We start from the raw sequence: 15119 nt of genomic DNA on the forward strand, positions 1-15119 counted from the left end.
TAATATAATAATATTTCTTTTTTTTGTCAGAATTTTTTGAATAGAAAGAAGAGCATTTATTTTGTTTATTATACATGTCACATTTAATCAATTAAATGCATCCTTGCTGAATAAAAGTATTAATTTCTTAAAAAAAAAAACCTACTGAATGGTAGTGTAACTGAATTGAAAACAGTCATAAAATAGTAGCATCTAAAATAAATACCTAGCTGGTTTCATAATCCAGTTCCATACTAAAAAGAGTCTCGTTCCATTTTTCATATTTTTCGACTCTACTTTCTGCTTGTGTACCTCTGTGGTTTAATATAATTCCCATAAAATAGCTGCTTTTGATGCACGGCTGTTTTCTTCTTTGTATCTGTAGTTATTTTCCCATCTTTCATAACACGTTTCCAGCTATAAAGTGTTCAGGTGAAATTGCAAACCAAGCGTTAGCACTTATTGTGCCGTTTGCTCTAGAACTCCACTATTACCGTATTTATGCACCCGCCGTATTCAAATCTAACTTAAAGAAGAATATATTGAGATTTTGCTCTGCATGGGGCAGAGGGAGGTTGGCCTCCACCTTTGATTTACTCTTTGTATGCGATTCCACCAGTGGAAAATGCGATAACGGGTAATCGGCCATAAAATGCAAATCGGCCTTTGCTGGTTTTTATTTCAAATGCAGTCGTGTTTTTGCTGTATGCAGTGTGAGGTCTGTTTATCAGTTATGTGACAGCTATCCTGTGAATGATACCGACGCAGGAGGTTCAGCTCTCAGGTTGTAACCGTGAGAAATGGACCGTTCCGAAAAGGCATCCAAAAGTCTTTCATTCTTTATCATAAAAGTTGAAATATATCTTTTTTTTTTAAACACTAGACGTACAGTCTGCGTACCCTGGGACGCCGAAGAGATTCCGCCGCAGTGATCGTCAGTGTTTATGATGCCAGCTAGCCTTGTAGCAAGCAGAATGTATTAATAGGAGAAATATCATCTGGGCACATGCCTTGTTTATAAGGGTGAAGTTTGGACTTCGGTGGTCTCTTAAAATTCCCCCTTGAGTCTATCCTTTGTGGAGAACGATCGCCCCTGCACAAGATTGACAGGGGGATCCAGTGATCAAAATAATTTAAAATGGAGAAATATCTATTTATACATTGACACTACTATTTGTTTATTATTATTATTATTATTATTATTATTATTAATAATAATAATAATAGAATAAAATGCTATAAAATATACATTCTAAACCCAAATTAGAACTAATGTAAATAACTAATATAGTTTAATAAAATTATTGTTATTATTATATTTCTGCCTATTATTATTTATTATTATACTTCTGCCTATTATTATTATAGTTTAGCCCTTCTACTACTACTACTACTACTACTACTACTACTAATAATAATAATGTTTTTTTAATAATAAATATAAATATTTTAACTTTGATTTGATTGATTGATTGAGGCTTGATTTGATTGATTGTTATGTAAGATCCAATTTTAAACACCAATATCTGAGTTTGTGGTCTACTAAATGTACGTCGGACATAATTTGACTTTCAGTAATATCAAATTCTTTCAACACCAGAAGGTCAGAAGTCTGAATTTAAAGTCTCTCCAAAATGCGAGTCTCTTGTCTCGCCTGCAGATGCAACTCCACTTACCTTGCTATAATAAAGGCCACAACATAATCATAATGTCCAATCCCTCAACTATTTGTGCTCCAAGGCTGAGGCTTGTTTGTCAAAAATGCCAAGATTAGCCTAGTATTTCTCTTTTTGAAGATTTCAAAAATCATTTCTTGTTTCAGTGAAATTGAGTTTTAGGTTAAGATACTTCTTACATATTACATAATTTCTAAGTGTTTTTCTGTGTGTTTTCCCATGTGCTTTCCCTATAAAGGAGAGTGGATGGGTTCTTTAGAAATTAGCAGGTGACTGTGGGGGGTTGTGTGTTTGTTTGCTGCGCCGCATGTGGTGTGACATATTATCAAAGCAGAAATGCTAACACAATTGTAAGATGCAGCCATCGGTGCACTGGCCTTGTATAATTTGTGTCTTATATTGTAACTCATAGATCAAATCCTGTCCTGGGAAATTTGCATGCACAGTACAACTCATTTATAGCAAGCCTGCTCATTGAAATGCTCAGAAGATGCTTGTTTACTGGGGTTTGGCAACTGTGCGCTGCATAGATATGCTGATTGGCAGTAGCCTAACTTGGGTAAACAGTGCTTGACCTGCAGTGACAGGAAATGAATTCCCACATGAAGAGTGCTGCACTTGTTGAGTGTGTCCTGATGCTGCACAGAGCAGCAAACCCTGTTCCAAGCTGCGTTCCAATTCATAGGGTCCCTAGTGTTCACTGCTCCCTACACACTTTGTAGGGGGAATATAACACTTTGCTTTACAAAATGTGTTTGTGTGGAAGGACCTACAACATCAGCAAACACAGAGAGCACAACATAATATACATGAATGAATGATCTGTCTGTCTGTTGTTTGTTCTGTCAGCCTTATCCATATGTCAGTCATTGGTTCTGTCTGTTTGATCATTTTATTCATTTGATATGTCTGTAATTCATTTTGTTTATCATTCGTTCTGTCATTTTTTTCATTTTATTGATCTTCTACATCTTTTAATCTTATTATTTATCTCTGTCTGTAATTTTTTCATTTGATCATTTATTTGAAATTAAACACTTGCTTATATGGATTAGTGAGCAGTAAATACTACATACTGTACTACAGAGCCCATAAAGTCACATTTGCAGGAAAAAATGGGAAGAAGAAAAATAAAAACTTCTGCATGTGTGAGGAACTTTAGAAATGGACAAGAAACTTTTAGTTAGTTATTTGTTTGTCATTTGTTCTATCATGCATTTAAAATTAAATACTTGCTTATATGGATTAGTGAGCAGTAAATGCTGCATACTACAGAGGGCCCTATAGCATTTGCAGGAAAAACAATAACAACAACAAAAAACTTCTGCATGTGTGTGAGAAACTTGAGAAATTACATTTTTATGAAAACATTTATTTATTTATTTACATGGGAAGTTTTTTTTTGCAGACAAAGTTTTCATGTGCACACACAATCTTGATGTAATTATTATTAAAGGAAATACTTCATTAATAAAATAGCAAATTAAGAAGTAACCAACAACAAGAAAATAATAATAACAATAATAATAATAATTGCTTAGCATAAATTTATTTTATTAGTTTATTAGACTTAATGGTGTTTTAGTATTTAAAAAATTATCATTAGCATTATGCAATTATAACTATTTTATGACAAAAGCATGGTACATTGTTGTCACTTGATGTCATGTTGCATGTTTTATTTGGAGAATAACAACTGGCTGAATTATTTAGCATTTCTAATTCATTATTGAGTAAAAGAGCCTATACATTTGGTCATTGCTTGCATAACGGAAAAAGAAAGACTTCTGCTGATATGAGTTTTTTTTTTTTCATTTTTGACACTGGAAACATAAGTTCAAAGTATACAAACTATAGAGGTTGTTGCAGAACTAGTAGTGTGCTGGTATGCCTGTCTGCGCTAGTCCCTGAAGCACCAGGCTATCTCGCCTCATTCTCTTGTTAATTTGGTGCTCACTGCCAACAGGTTAAGTGAAGCATCAGTGTCTAATTGACGGCCTGACCAATTAGTGGCCAGAGCTTCTCCTGCTCTTAAATCGGAACTAAAGACTAGAGCTAATCAATGCCTCTGCGAGTTCGTGCGATAACCTAAGGACCCTCTCTGGCTGCTTAACTCCAGGAGCACAGCTCTGTGAGGCAGATAAAGTCAAATTAAACTGCAATATTGAATGTAAGACTAGAACTGGATTACACCCATATCTGATACGTGTGTTTGCCGGCTTGGTGCACATGCAGATTTTCTTCTCCATGTCAGGATTCCCACAGGACAGGAAGTGTACAGGAGAGCGAGAATTGTAATTAGATGGCGTTCTGTGGTAATCCGCTGTGTGTGTGCAGGGAGCTATCAGAAACCCGATATGGAATGGGTCCAGTTTTCCGACAGTTGTCAGGAGTAAGTACAGCGCCCTCTCTAGGCTCTCCACAGTTACCTGACGAGGCTTGTCTGATGCCAACAGCATCTGTGTGGTGTTTTATCTGCCAGATGATGATATTTGCAACCGTTTCGAGATCAGAAAGTCTTTCACTTTACGGTTTCCGATTTCCAGCAGAAGGACATTTATAGACAGAAGGTCATTATAAGCTGCCTCAGTAAAGTTTGGTTAAAATAAAGTTGTGATTTCTTTCCACGGGTCTAAAGTGCACAAGTGTCACCGTTAAAATGCAATTACCATTACATATGTAATATAATTTCAAGAATTACTCATAATTACGCATGGTTAAATTAGACAAACTATATTATTATAATTATAATACAAAAATGTCGATCTATAAATATTTTGATCATTTTCACAAAAGTTTAATGGCAACCAGAATATTTTGTTGCATGAAAACAAAACAAAGAACTGAGCCCCTGCTTTAAAAAAAAAGTTTATTCTAGCTTCATGCAATCTTTTTTGCTATCCACACTTGACTTGAATGAGGGTAAGTTTCATGAAAAAAAGCAACAGTTTGAGCAAAAAGCTGAGAAAATCAAATTTTTGTAAAAGACTACACCTGGATCAGATTCAGAACGATGATCAAAACATAGATGAAATGGATCACTTTCATCAACACATCTAAAGCTTGCACAGTCCTATACCACTTTCTGGATCATCATTTCATTCTGTAACATTAGGCCATTTTACATTTTTATTTTTCTATTTTACATATGCATCTGCTTACATACGCGATCACTTATTTCTCCTCCTTCACCGTGTTTTGATCCAGACGTTCAGTACTCTTTCAGAAGATGCGTAATAGCCCCTCCTACCATATGCCAGTGAAAACAGAAAACTCCATCCATGGCAGGGAAAGAGTTAATAATAATATTAAAGGGATAGGTCACCAAAAAATTAAAAATTGTCATCATTTACTCACCCTCCAGTTGTTCCAAACCTGTATGGACTACTTTCTTCTGTTGAACACAAAGGAAGATATTTTGAAGAATGTTGGTAACCAAACAGTTGACGGTAGCCATTGACTTCCATAGAATTTTCTTTCCATACTGTGAAAGTCAATGGCTTCCATCAACTGTTTGGTTACCAGCATTCTTCTTTTGTGTTTGGAACAACTTGAGGGGATAACGATGACAACTGGAATAAAAGATGACAACTTTTATTATAATAAATAAATCAAGTCTTAAGTATTAATAATAATACATTAATAATAATTACAGTAATAATAAATACATTAACGCTAAATTCATTATTATTGTTTTTGCTATTATTATTATAATTTGTATTACTATCATTTTATTTGTATTGTTATTCCTATTAATATTAATATTTCTTTAACTTATTTGATTAAATATTTTAATTAAATAAAAATTACACAATGATTGTGTGTACATGTACATGCAAAATGATTTTTTTTTTCTGCAAATGTCACTTTAGGCTTTCCATAACATGCAGTATTTACTTCTCACTAATCAGTATAAGCAAGAATATCGTTTTCAACATGGCCAGAGACGACTGGGACATGTTTTTCTTTTTGTTTTGTTATTATGTATTTCGTCTTTTAAACACTTCAATGACTTGATCGGCCTGGGAAAGTTGCACTTTCAGATCCAGTATCCCTCTTCGCAGAACTGTTTTGCCCATGCTGAAATCATGTAAACTCAGTATAAATGTCATAAGCCGTTCCATCTACACCTGCCATTCCTTCTAGACATCACTTCAGTATCACTTGAAAGCATATCATTCTGTAATACATACATGGGTTAAAAACGGCCTCTGTGGCCTTTACAGTAGTGTGCTGCAAAGATTTCAAATCTACGTTGAGAATTTCTCTCTGTTCACTCTCTGATGAATATGAGAAAAATACTCAGCGCACAGGCAGAACAGATCAACAGATCTTCAATATTGTCAAATTTGTCTGCTGGCTTTCTGCTGACAGCTCGGTCTCATAGCTCAAATCCCCGCGGAACATATGCGCACTGATGCTCGTAGTCCTACCGACTGATACCGCGTGTCATTTCAAAGAAGCGACAAGCCGTTAGCTTGGGGAAACAATGGCATTTGCCTGCCTCTGAAATTGCAATACGCCACTGTTTGCATTAATGTCAGCAGCGTGACTGGAAGACTCCAACAGCGGCAGAGGAGAGATATTATATGATTTCTTTATGGAGCTCCCAGTGTCCACAAACAGAGAGGCTGCGGGTAAAGCGGATTGACTATCTTGAGGACAGAATGGTGGTTTTGCGTCAGCGAGCTGCTGTCTGCTCCACCGCTGGGCTGTTTGTGCTCTCTTGCGGTTAGTGAGCAGGGAGTGAAATATTGTCTCTGTGATGGAGACTTAACAATGTTGCGCACTGTAGGGGTCCGGCTACATACTGCTGTAAGTCAAAGAGCTTTTCAAGATTTACCATGCCATGGTGTGACCAGAGAAACAGAGAGAGATAAAGCCTTGCTTTAAAGTCTGTCTCTATCTATCTATCTATCTATCTATCTATCTATCTGTCTATATGTCTGTCTGTCTGTCTGTCCATCTGACTATCTTTCTGTCTGTCCTATTGTTCTATCTTTTTTTGTTCATTTGTTCTTTCTACCATTCATTCTATCATTCTATTGTTTTATCAATCTTTCTGTCGCTCATTCTGTTGTTTGCTTTGATGTTTGTTTGTTCTGTCTGTCTTTTGTCTGTCCTACCATTCTGAATTTTTTGGTTCTGTTTATCATTTGTTCTATCATTCATTCCATCATTCTATTATCGATCAATCTTGCTGATAGAATCCTTCATTCTATCATTCACTTTATATGCTGTTTGTGCTGTCCTTTGTCTGTCCTATCATTCTATCATTCTTTTGTTTCATTCATTAATTTTTTCGTTCATTCTGTCTGTCTGTCTGTTGTTGTTTCATTGGTTCTGTCTATTGTTACATCTGTTGTTTGTTCATGCACTCTGTCCTATGTATCTGTCTGTCTGTCATTCAGTAATTCATAACATCTGTCTATCATATGTGACCCTGGACCACAAAACCAATCATAAGGGTCAATTTTTTGAAATTGAGATTTATCATCTGAAAGCTGAATAAATGAACTTTCCATTGATGTATGGTTGTTAGGATAGTGGTTTGGAACGACATGAGGGTGAGTAATTAATGACACAATTTTCATTTTTGGGTGAACTATCCCTTTAATTCTGTCTGTTGTTCATTCTGTCTGTCATTTATTGTTATTGTTTCTTTTTGTTCTATCTATCTGTCTTTAATGAATTTGTTCTGTCTGTCTTTCATTTGTTTCATCTTTGTCATTCATTGAGTCTGTCTGTACATCTATCAATTCATCTATCTTTGTTTATCTAAAATCAATTCTAAACTTTCAGGGTTAAATTCATTTTCCTTATATTCAAAGCAGTGCATACTGTTTGCTACCACAATTCAGTCCATGAATTCAGACATTCTCAGTTCGACTGAGATTAGAATTTGCCAGATCTAAGTTCTTTCCCATTTTATGTGGAACATTCACATTCATGGTCTGTGAACAGACTGTTTTGAGTCTGAGACTACATGCACAGCAAACAATAGCAGTCTGATAGTTGAATGACAAGGGCAGCATTTAAAGCCAAATACCCCCATGTAGATAATAGGCCCAATGCTGTTGCTCAAAGTGCATGTGTTTTCCACACACGTGATGTTGACATTGATCTGCTCAGTGTCTTGTCTTGATCCCAGCGGCGACGATAGCGCAGTCCATCGCTGCAGTGTGACCCCTATCAAAAACTCTCCGAGATGACTCCTATTGTGATGTGATGAGAGTCGAAATTGGCTTGATAATATTGTTTGTGCAGATTCCACAAAAGAGACTGTTGTGCTGCACATGCGAAGGACCAAGATTAGTATTTTTTCAGTGGGTTTTCAGAACCCAAGTGTACAATAAGACGCACAATGAAATGATTAATGATGTGAAATGAGATGTTAGAATAGTATGTCTTCTGCAGTGCTCGGTTTCAAATGGACCACTTGATTTGGTCTTACACAACATTACATGCAGCAAAGTGTAGATGTAGAAAGCAGAAGGCCTTTCTTTCTTTCTTTCTTTCTTTCTTTCTAAGCTTTTTCTTAATCTTTAGCCCCGGCTTTTCCATCTCAGAAGTTCAAAAACGTAGCTTGCTCTCTGCCCATATTTCAAGGCATTGGATTTTGTCAACCCGACAGACCGGTGGTGATATTTATTGGCAGATTGTTGCAAAGCCATTCATAATTATTCTACATTCACCCTGCACGTATTTGGGTAGAGGAATATGGAGACTGCTGAATCAGCAACCCTGTCACTGCAAAATAAATGCTCATGATCACAATGACAGGAATCGTTATACAGTATGTATATATATATATAGTTATATAGTGCTGTTAATTGATTAAAACATTTGAAATAATTAATCATACTTTTTTTTCTGAAATTAATCGCGATATGAAGAGTTCTGTGCCGTTTGAAATTTTCTTCTGTGTAGATTCAGTAATTTCACTTTAATGGCAATGAATAGGTTCTTTTCTTTGCCATTAAAGTGAAATAACTAAACATAAACATAGGAGCCTGAAAACCTTTAGCAATTTGTTGCTGATCTATTAGATTTTACGCATTTTCATAAACAGAGTTTATTGCTGAAATATGAGATATTGCTTTAATATTAGCACTCCTTGCACCATGATCAAAAAGCGCTTCTTTTTCCCACAGGAATCACATACTCAACTCAAAACACAATTTTGACTTACTTTTGGTCTGCAAATAAAATAGAGGATAAGCAGAGCATATCCATCCCAACGCTCTTGTGTTTTAGTCCACGCTACCTGCAGTTCATTTATCATCCTGCAGGGGGCAGTGTGGCTCTGTCAGTCCCACCCTGCTCTCTCCCATTGAGAACACAGCTGCTGCACCTGTTGATGCTCTGCAGTCAGCGAGCCTGTGAATAACGTAATGCTCTGTGGGCCTTTTAGGAGCCTCCTCTAAAAGAAACACATCTGGCCAGTGATGGCGCAATTAATTCTCCTCCGTCGGGTGAAGCTAAGTTGTCTGTGTCTTTTGTCTGCACGCTTTTTATTTCTCCGGAGGACGTCGCGAGTGCTTGATAATCATCTAACGTGGCCGTATTTCCTCCAGCGAGCTTTACAGAAGTATTTTCCTATTTTCTACACATCAAATCTGCGCTGCGGCATTTGTAACAGTGATTACAAGACGCCGAATCTCCGGAGTCCACGATGACAGGACATTTCCATATTCTGAGACATCATATTCCACTGTAAAACTCCTAGAAATCCTTTGGCTACATTAGGCGGCCCCAAAAATCCTTCAAAAAGTCCAAGTTTGATAGAAACCATCGCAGACATTAATATTTCAGATTGCTGTGTTTGTGCAAGTCATAGAACTGCAGTGTTTAAGTTCATGACTCCCATACTGGGAGTTCAGGAGGGATACAAGCCAAAGAAGTAGATTCACAACACAGTTTCGGCTCTCCATTATAAAATATTATTCCCATAGCTTCGGAAATACCCAGAACACTGTGAAAGTGTTGTTCTTTTTCCCTTATTTCCTTTTGTAATTCCATCACCCGATTGATTTTCGCACGTGTGGAAGTAAATACCGTTGACCTTCATATAGCAAACACCGCTCTCTGCCACGGCCTCCATTAGATGCACTGAGTGCACAGCGCGATTGGCTGCTTTCCAACCCCTTCATCAGAAGCAAGGAGACTTTGGGCCGAGAGTCCGGCAAACTCCCTCGCATAGAGCCCCCTGCCCCTTTTCTGAGCGTCTTCGGCTGGAGAGATTTATGGAGGAACCAGCTGAATACTGAGCTTGGAGGATTTCTCTTAAAGGGGTCATATGATGCTGCTAAAAAGAACATTATTTTGTGTATTTGGTGTAATGAAATGTGAGTGGAAATTCTTTTGACAGTTTCGCAGGCGGGCTTTCAAACATTGATTTAATAATGTCACTTCAATCCTGGAAAGAGATCAGTGGCAGTCACACAGTGAATCTGAAGCAAATCTCCTGCTCAGATAGATAGATAGATAGATAGATAGAATCAAAATGAGCTAGAATTAAAATTGCATTAAAATGCATCACTTTCCATTTGGAATAATACCAAATGGCCATTTAATCATAACTGTTTCCTGTGCAACCGTTTTAGGTGTTTGTCAAGTCCCAGAGGTGGCCTTTTAAAAACATTTGCATAAGTCGTGGGTACAAAAATACTTCTATTTAATTGTACGCATGAACTACAATATCCACTTCACCAGTAGCATTGTGAAGAGCTGTTTGTCTGTTTCTAATGCTATTAGTGAATTTCTGAAACCACAAAGCAGATCAACATGGAGTAGTTGGTCCCAAAAGACTCTTAGTGCAGAGTAAGTTCAGTGCAGTGCAGCAAACATTAAGTTCATTTGAATAAGCAGTTTGGTTAAAGGGGTCATATGATGCGATTTCAAGTTTTCCTTTCTCTTTGGAGTGTTACAAGCTGATTGTGCATAGATAAGATCCCTGAAGTTGCAAAGACATTTTAACATTTTTATCATACATTTTATATTAATTTAAATTTTTATTTATTTTTATTTTTAGATTATCGTAAAAACTATTTCTATTTCTATTATATTTATTTTGTTTGTTTTGTTATAAGGCAGCTTTGGAAGGTTTATTTTTTTTTGCAGAGAAGGCAATACTATAAGCAACAGACTGTGAAAAATCCATGCAAGATGGCTGACAAAACAACACATCTTTATGATAATTCTTTCAGAGTATAATCTTAAGTATTTTTATGGTTATTTCAATATTGCCTGGTTAGTTTAGCAACATGCTAATGCCAATCTCTAGCAGACAACAAACAAACAAGGTCTTGAAACTGAGTCGTAAAGTGTAAAAAACTGCTCTGAATTAAGCGTTAATTCATATAAAACACTGAATACTAAGCACAGCACTAAATGAGGTCGCTTTTTGAATTCCTAGTGGGCAGCTTGTGTAGCCTATATAGTAATGTGACCATTTTGATAATAAATATTAGAAGTTAATTTAGTTGCTAAGATACAGATTCTTGGCATTAACAAAGAATTGCGTCCCTGGTGTTTTATTGCTTCTCATTCAATATTCTCAATTAGAATTGACAGGAAATATTGTACATTTAAAAGGAAAACCTAACTGTCACTGTAAGAGGAGGGAAAATATAGTAACAAATGTTAGATTCAATCTTCTTGCTGTTTCACTTCAGTAAGCATTGCAAAAAACAAAAACAAAAAATAATTATATATATATAAATATGAATGAATGAATGTCATTATAGATATTGTTTTAAATATTGTTTTTCTTAATAAAAAATAAAGGACAAACTCATATTTCATAATGGCACTGTACATTTAACAGCTACAACAAAGATGTATGATGCATGTTACACAGCAATGTTGTTGTGTGTGACCTCGTAGTTGCGTTGCAAGAAATCAAGCCATCAGTGTCCTAATATTTAGTACAACAAGACCCTTACTAGTGGACGTATTCTTGTTCACGATATACTGATTGACATGGAGAATAAGGGGTGCTATGAGACACAACCGCGCTTACCTCAGGCACCAGACCTGTCACTGGCTTAAAGAACGGAAATGAAGTCTTCTCCCAGAGTGTCTCTTTCTCCGCCATCTTGTTTTTGATCTCATTTAACCTTTTGTGCCATACTGAGAAATCTTTTCGCTCTGACAGGCAGAGTCACATGCTTTTTTGTTCCCTCTCCATCATCCCAATGTTATTGCATTCTGTTGATATGGCTCTTTAGTGCCCGAATGATGTATGTTCTTATTACATTTTATTAATAAACAGCACAACAGAGCGTGACATGAGAAAGTGAGAGCGAAAGAGAGGTCAATTTGAATATGAATGATACATACAGATGCTTCCAATAAATATTAGCCTGTTTCTAACATGCTAGCTAGCAAAAAAAAAGTTTTTTTCTACCAAAAACAAATCTGGTGTGTATTCAAATGGACACTGTGTTCTTCATTAAATGGATGTCAGCCTCTTAGACTTTAATTATTCAGGAGCCTTCTGGACAAAGGACTTGGAAGGAATGATGATGAATGATATGCATCTTTTTTGGTACCCTAAGACCCAGACAAATAATACTGCTATTGCGCATGTGCAAGTTTTTTTTTTTTTTTTCCTCTAGACTCTGCCAGCAGTGGTAATGAACAAAAGTTGAGTCATTTCTTTAATGTTACTATTACTGTTAGCATAGTTTTTACCAACAAAAGTGTAGCATAAGATAACAATGCTGCTGTCCCCACATGCTTCAAAGCTACCACCATCATTCCAGTCCCAAAGAAGTCGTCTCCGTCCTGCTTCAATGACTACCGTCCAATTGCACTTACCCCCATCCTCATGAAGTGCTTTGAACGGCTAAAGCAGACTTGACTTGACTTGACTTGACTAAACTGTCTTTTTGTTCACTGTATTTACCATTGTACAATTTAGTGAATCAGTTTGTTCAGATGATTCAAACAGAAATGATTCGGTGATTCACAGAAGTCTCAGTTTGTCATATTGTTTCTTTTTAGAGCAAAATGTTTAGTTAGCTTTAGCTGTTAGCAGTTTCTAGTGTAGCTAGCTATGATTAGCCTTTAGCTCGGTAAGCTCCGGTTGTCTGGTAAGCACATTCTAACAAAACATTTCAGGCTGTCAGACTGAACATCTTAATTTCTGCAAATATAAATTTTCTATCAAGTACCGGTGTAGTACAGCAAATGATGCTGCTAACACATGTTCTAGTTATTTTTTCTCTCATATTGCAACACTGATTCATTTAGTTTTGATGGTTTCATTCAGTGAACTGGTACAAACAAATGATTTACCGATTCTCAAAGGTCTACGTGCACTATTTTGTCTTTTAATAGCAAACTATTTAGTTAGCTTCAGTGTAGGTTTGTTAAGAGCTCGTAGTGTAGCTAACTACTGTTATTATGATTAGCATTTAGCTTTGAAAGCTAAGTTTGTAGTAGCTTCTAAAACACTGTTTTTCAGACGTATTTTCTGATGAGACATCACATTTTTAAGGTTGTTGGTCAGGCTGAACATTTTAATTGATATTTACATGCTGTAAATGTCAAGTCAGCTGTTTTTCATTAATATTAACTTTGATCTGGCTTGAATCAATTCTTAAGGTAAGGTTACATTAACCAATGTTTGGCCAAATGTTTTGGCCTCACGTAAAAAAAAATTCCCAATCACATGTATTTCTTATTAAAAAAGACTGGATTTACTTCCTAAAATTAGCAAATTAATGCTAAATGTGACCGCATTTTTTCTGCTTTAGGGAGAATCTTTGAATGTTTCATGCAAGCTGTATTATAAACATCCTGTATTATAAAGTTACTGAATGTTCTCTCTATGCTCTTCTAAAGAGGTCAACTGTCGGACTGCTGTTGCGAAAGGCTACATTGCGGATCTTCTGAAGCTGTACGAAGACTGGCACAACAATGACGTCAACCTTAAGAACATTCCTATCCGTAGAGCCCTACTTCATTGTCTGCAACGTGCCGCCAACTCAGCTGTGGGCAGAGACACCCTGGTCGCCGAAGGTGGCATTAGTCTTCTCTTCCAGACCACTCAGGTGATATTTCAGTCCACTATTTGGTCCCAAAGTTATAGTTACATCTCCTATCCTGGTGTTTTTTTGTGCAGTTGAACTTTTTTTTACTACCTTCTGTAATTACATTTCTCTATTCCTAATGCTTTTATCATTTCTACTGCTAAGTAAACCGGCCCCAGACATTACCAGATGCTCTAACTGTCTGCTAATGTGCTGTAAAGAAGCAAATTTTAGCTTCTGATGCATATTTTGCCCAGAGGAAATGCCGCTTGGAGATGACATGTAGCGCCTTGAAGTGTTTCTAACCGATTGCATTTCATCTGAAGACCTGCTTGACCATGAAAGGCCTTGAATCTCTGGCGGAATCGGCGATCCAGCTGATGAGGAAGTGCAGTCCCAAAGTCCCTCTTCCACTGACCTCAGATAAGAGCGCCTTCAGCTTTCCTCTTCCTGGGAGGCCTGTCGATGACTGGGATGTGATCCATTTCAAAATGTAATTCTTGAGAGAAAAAACACATAAGTTGCATCAGTATATAAGTCACATTTTATTACATAGAATGTAAAATGCTATTAAATAAAACAAAACAAAACATTATAAACATTATATACAAGCATTATAAACACCATAAATATTTTTTAGTTCCTCATTCCACAACAAATCCTTTAGATTTAATGGTATTTAGAACAGGAATGAAAAATGTAGTTAAAACAAACACAAATTGTAATGTAATTCATTAAAAACAACATTTATTATAAGCTAATTTTTAAAGTTAAATGTGTCCATTAGGGACACTGAGTCTGTCCCACTAGAGCTATTTAGCCTTTACACACTGCCTCTGGCTATTAGTGCCTGACAAAGTCCTTATCAGCCAGGCCAAATTTGCCGTTGTTATCACATAGGCGCTGGGCATTTAATGACTAGAAAATTCTTTCAATGTCAACACAATATATTCCAATTTTCCTCTATTAGACTTCGATAGCAAGAATAGTGTAATGCTGAGTACGTGAGCTGGGAAAGTTCAGAGCGTTTATATCCAGACTACAGCATGTGGGAAATGTTCTATACAAGTAAGCTCACATGCCTCTGTAATTCTATATAAAATAAAACATAATTTAATATGAAATAAAATGTAGAATATATTCACAATTTACATTTATATATTCAGAATTATAACTATATATTCAGATTGACATCTATATATTCAGATTTGTATATAATTATTTCCTGTTTGGCACCTCATATTAGTATTATATTAGTAGGCTATATATTATACAATGTATGTATTATATGATTTACCAATATTATATATTATTATTTACTAGTAAATACCTGGATAAAAAACAAAAGGCTGATTATAATGCACTGGACACATGACCATGTCTACACTTGATATAATTTTTTTTTTAATTTAAGATATAGTTT

At 36.1% G+C, this 15119-nt stretch overlaps 1 protein-coding gene across 1 annotated transcript in view; it reads left to right on the plus strand.

Annotated features, from left to right (window-relative positions):
- LOC107714006 (cytosolic carboxypeptidase 4-like) overlaps positions 1-15119 on the plus strand; it is a 165166-nt gene that overhangs the window by 12957 nt on the left and 137090 nt on the right. Inside the window, 3 exon segments of the mRNA XM_016519695.1 lie at positions 6282-6386; positions 13509-13717; positions 14023-14172. Of these exon segments, the coding sequence (XP_016375181.1) occupies positions 6282-6386; positions 13509-13717; positions 14023-14172 (464 nt within the window).

This window comes from Sinocyclocheilus rhinocerous, unplaced genomic scaffold (assembly GCF_001515625.1).
Source record: "Sinocyclocheilus rhinocerous isolate Xijiao unplaced genomic scaffold, SAMN03320098_v1.1 scaffold568, whole genome shotgun sequence".
NCBI lineage: Eukaryota > Metazoa > Chordata > Actinopteri > Cypriniformes > Cyprinidae > Sinocyclocheilus > Sinocyclocheilus rhinocerous.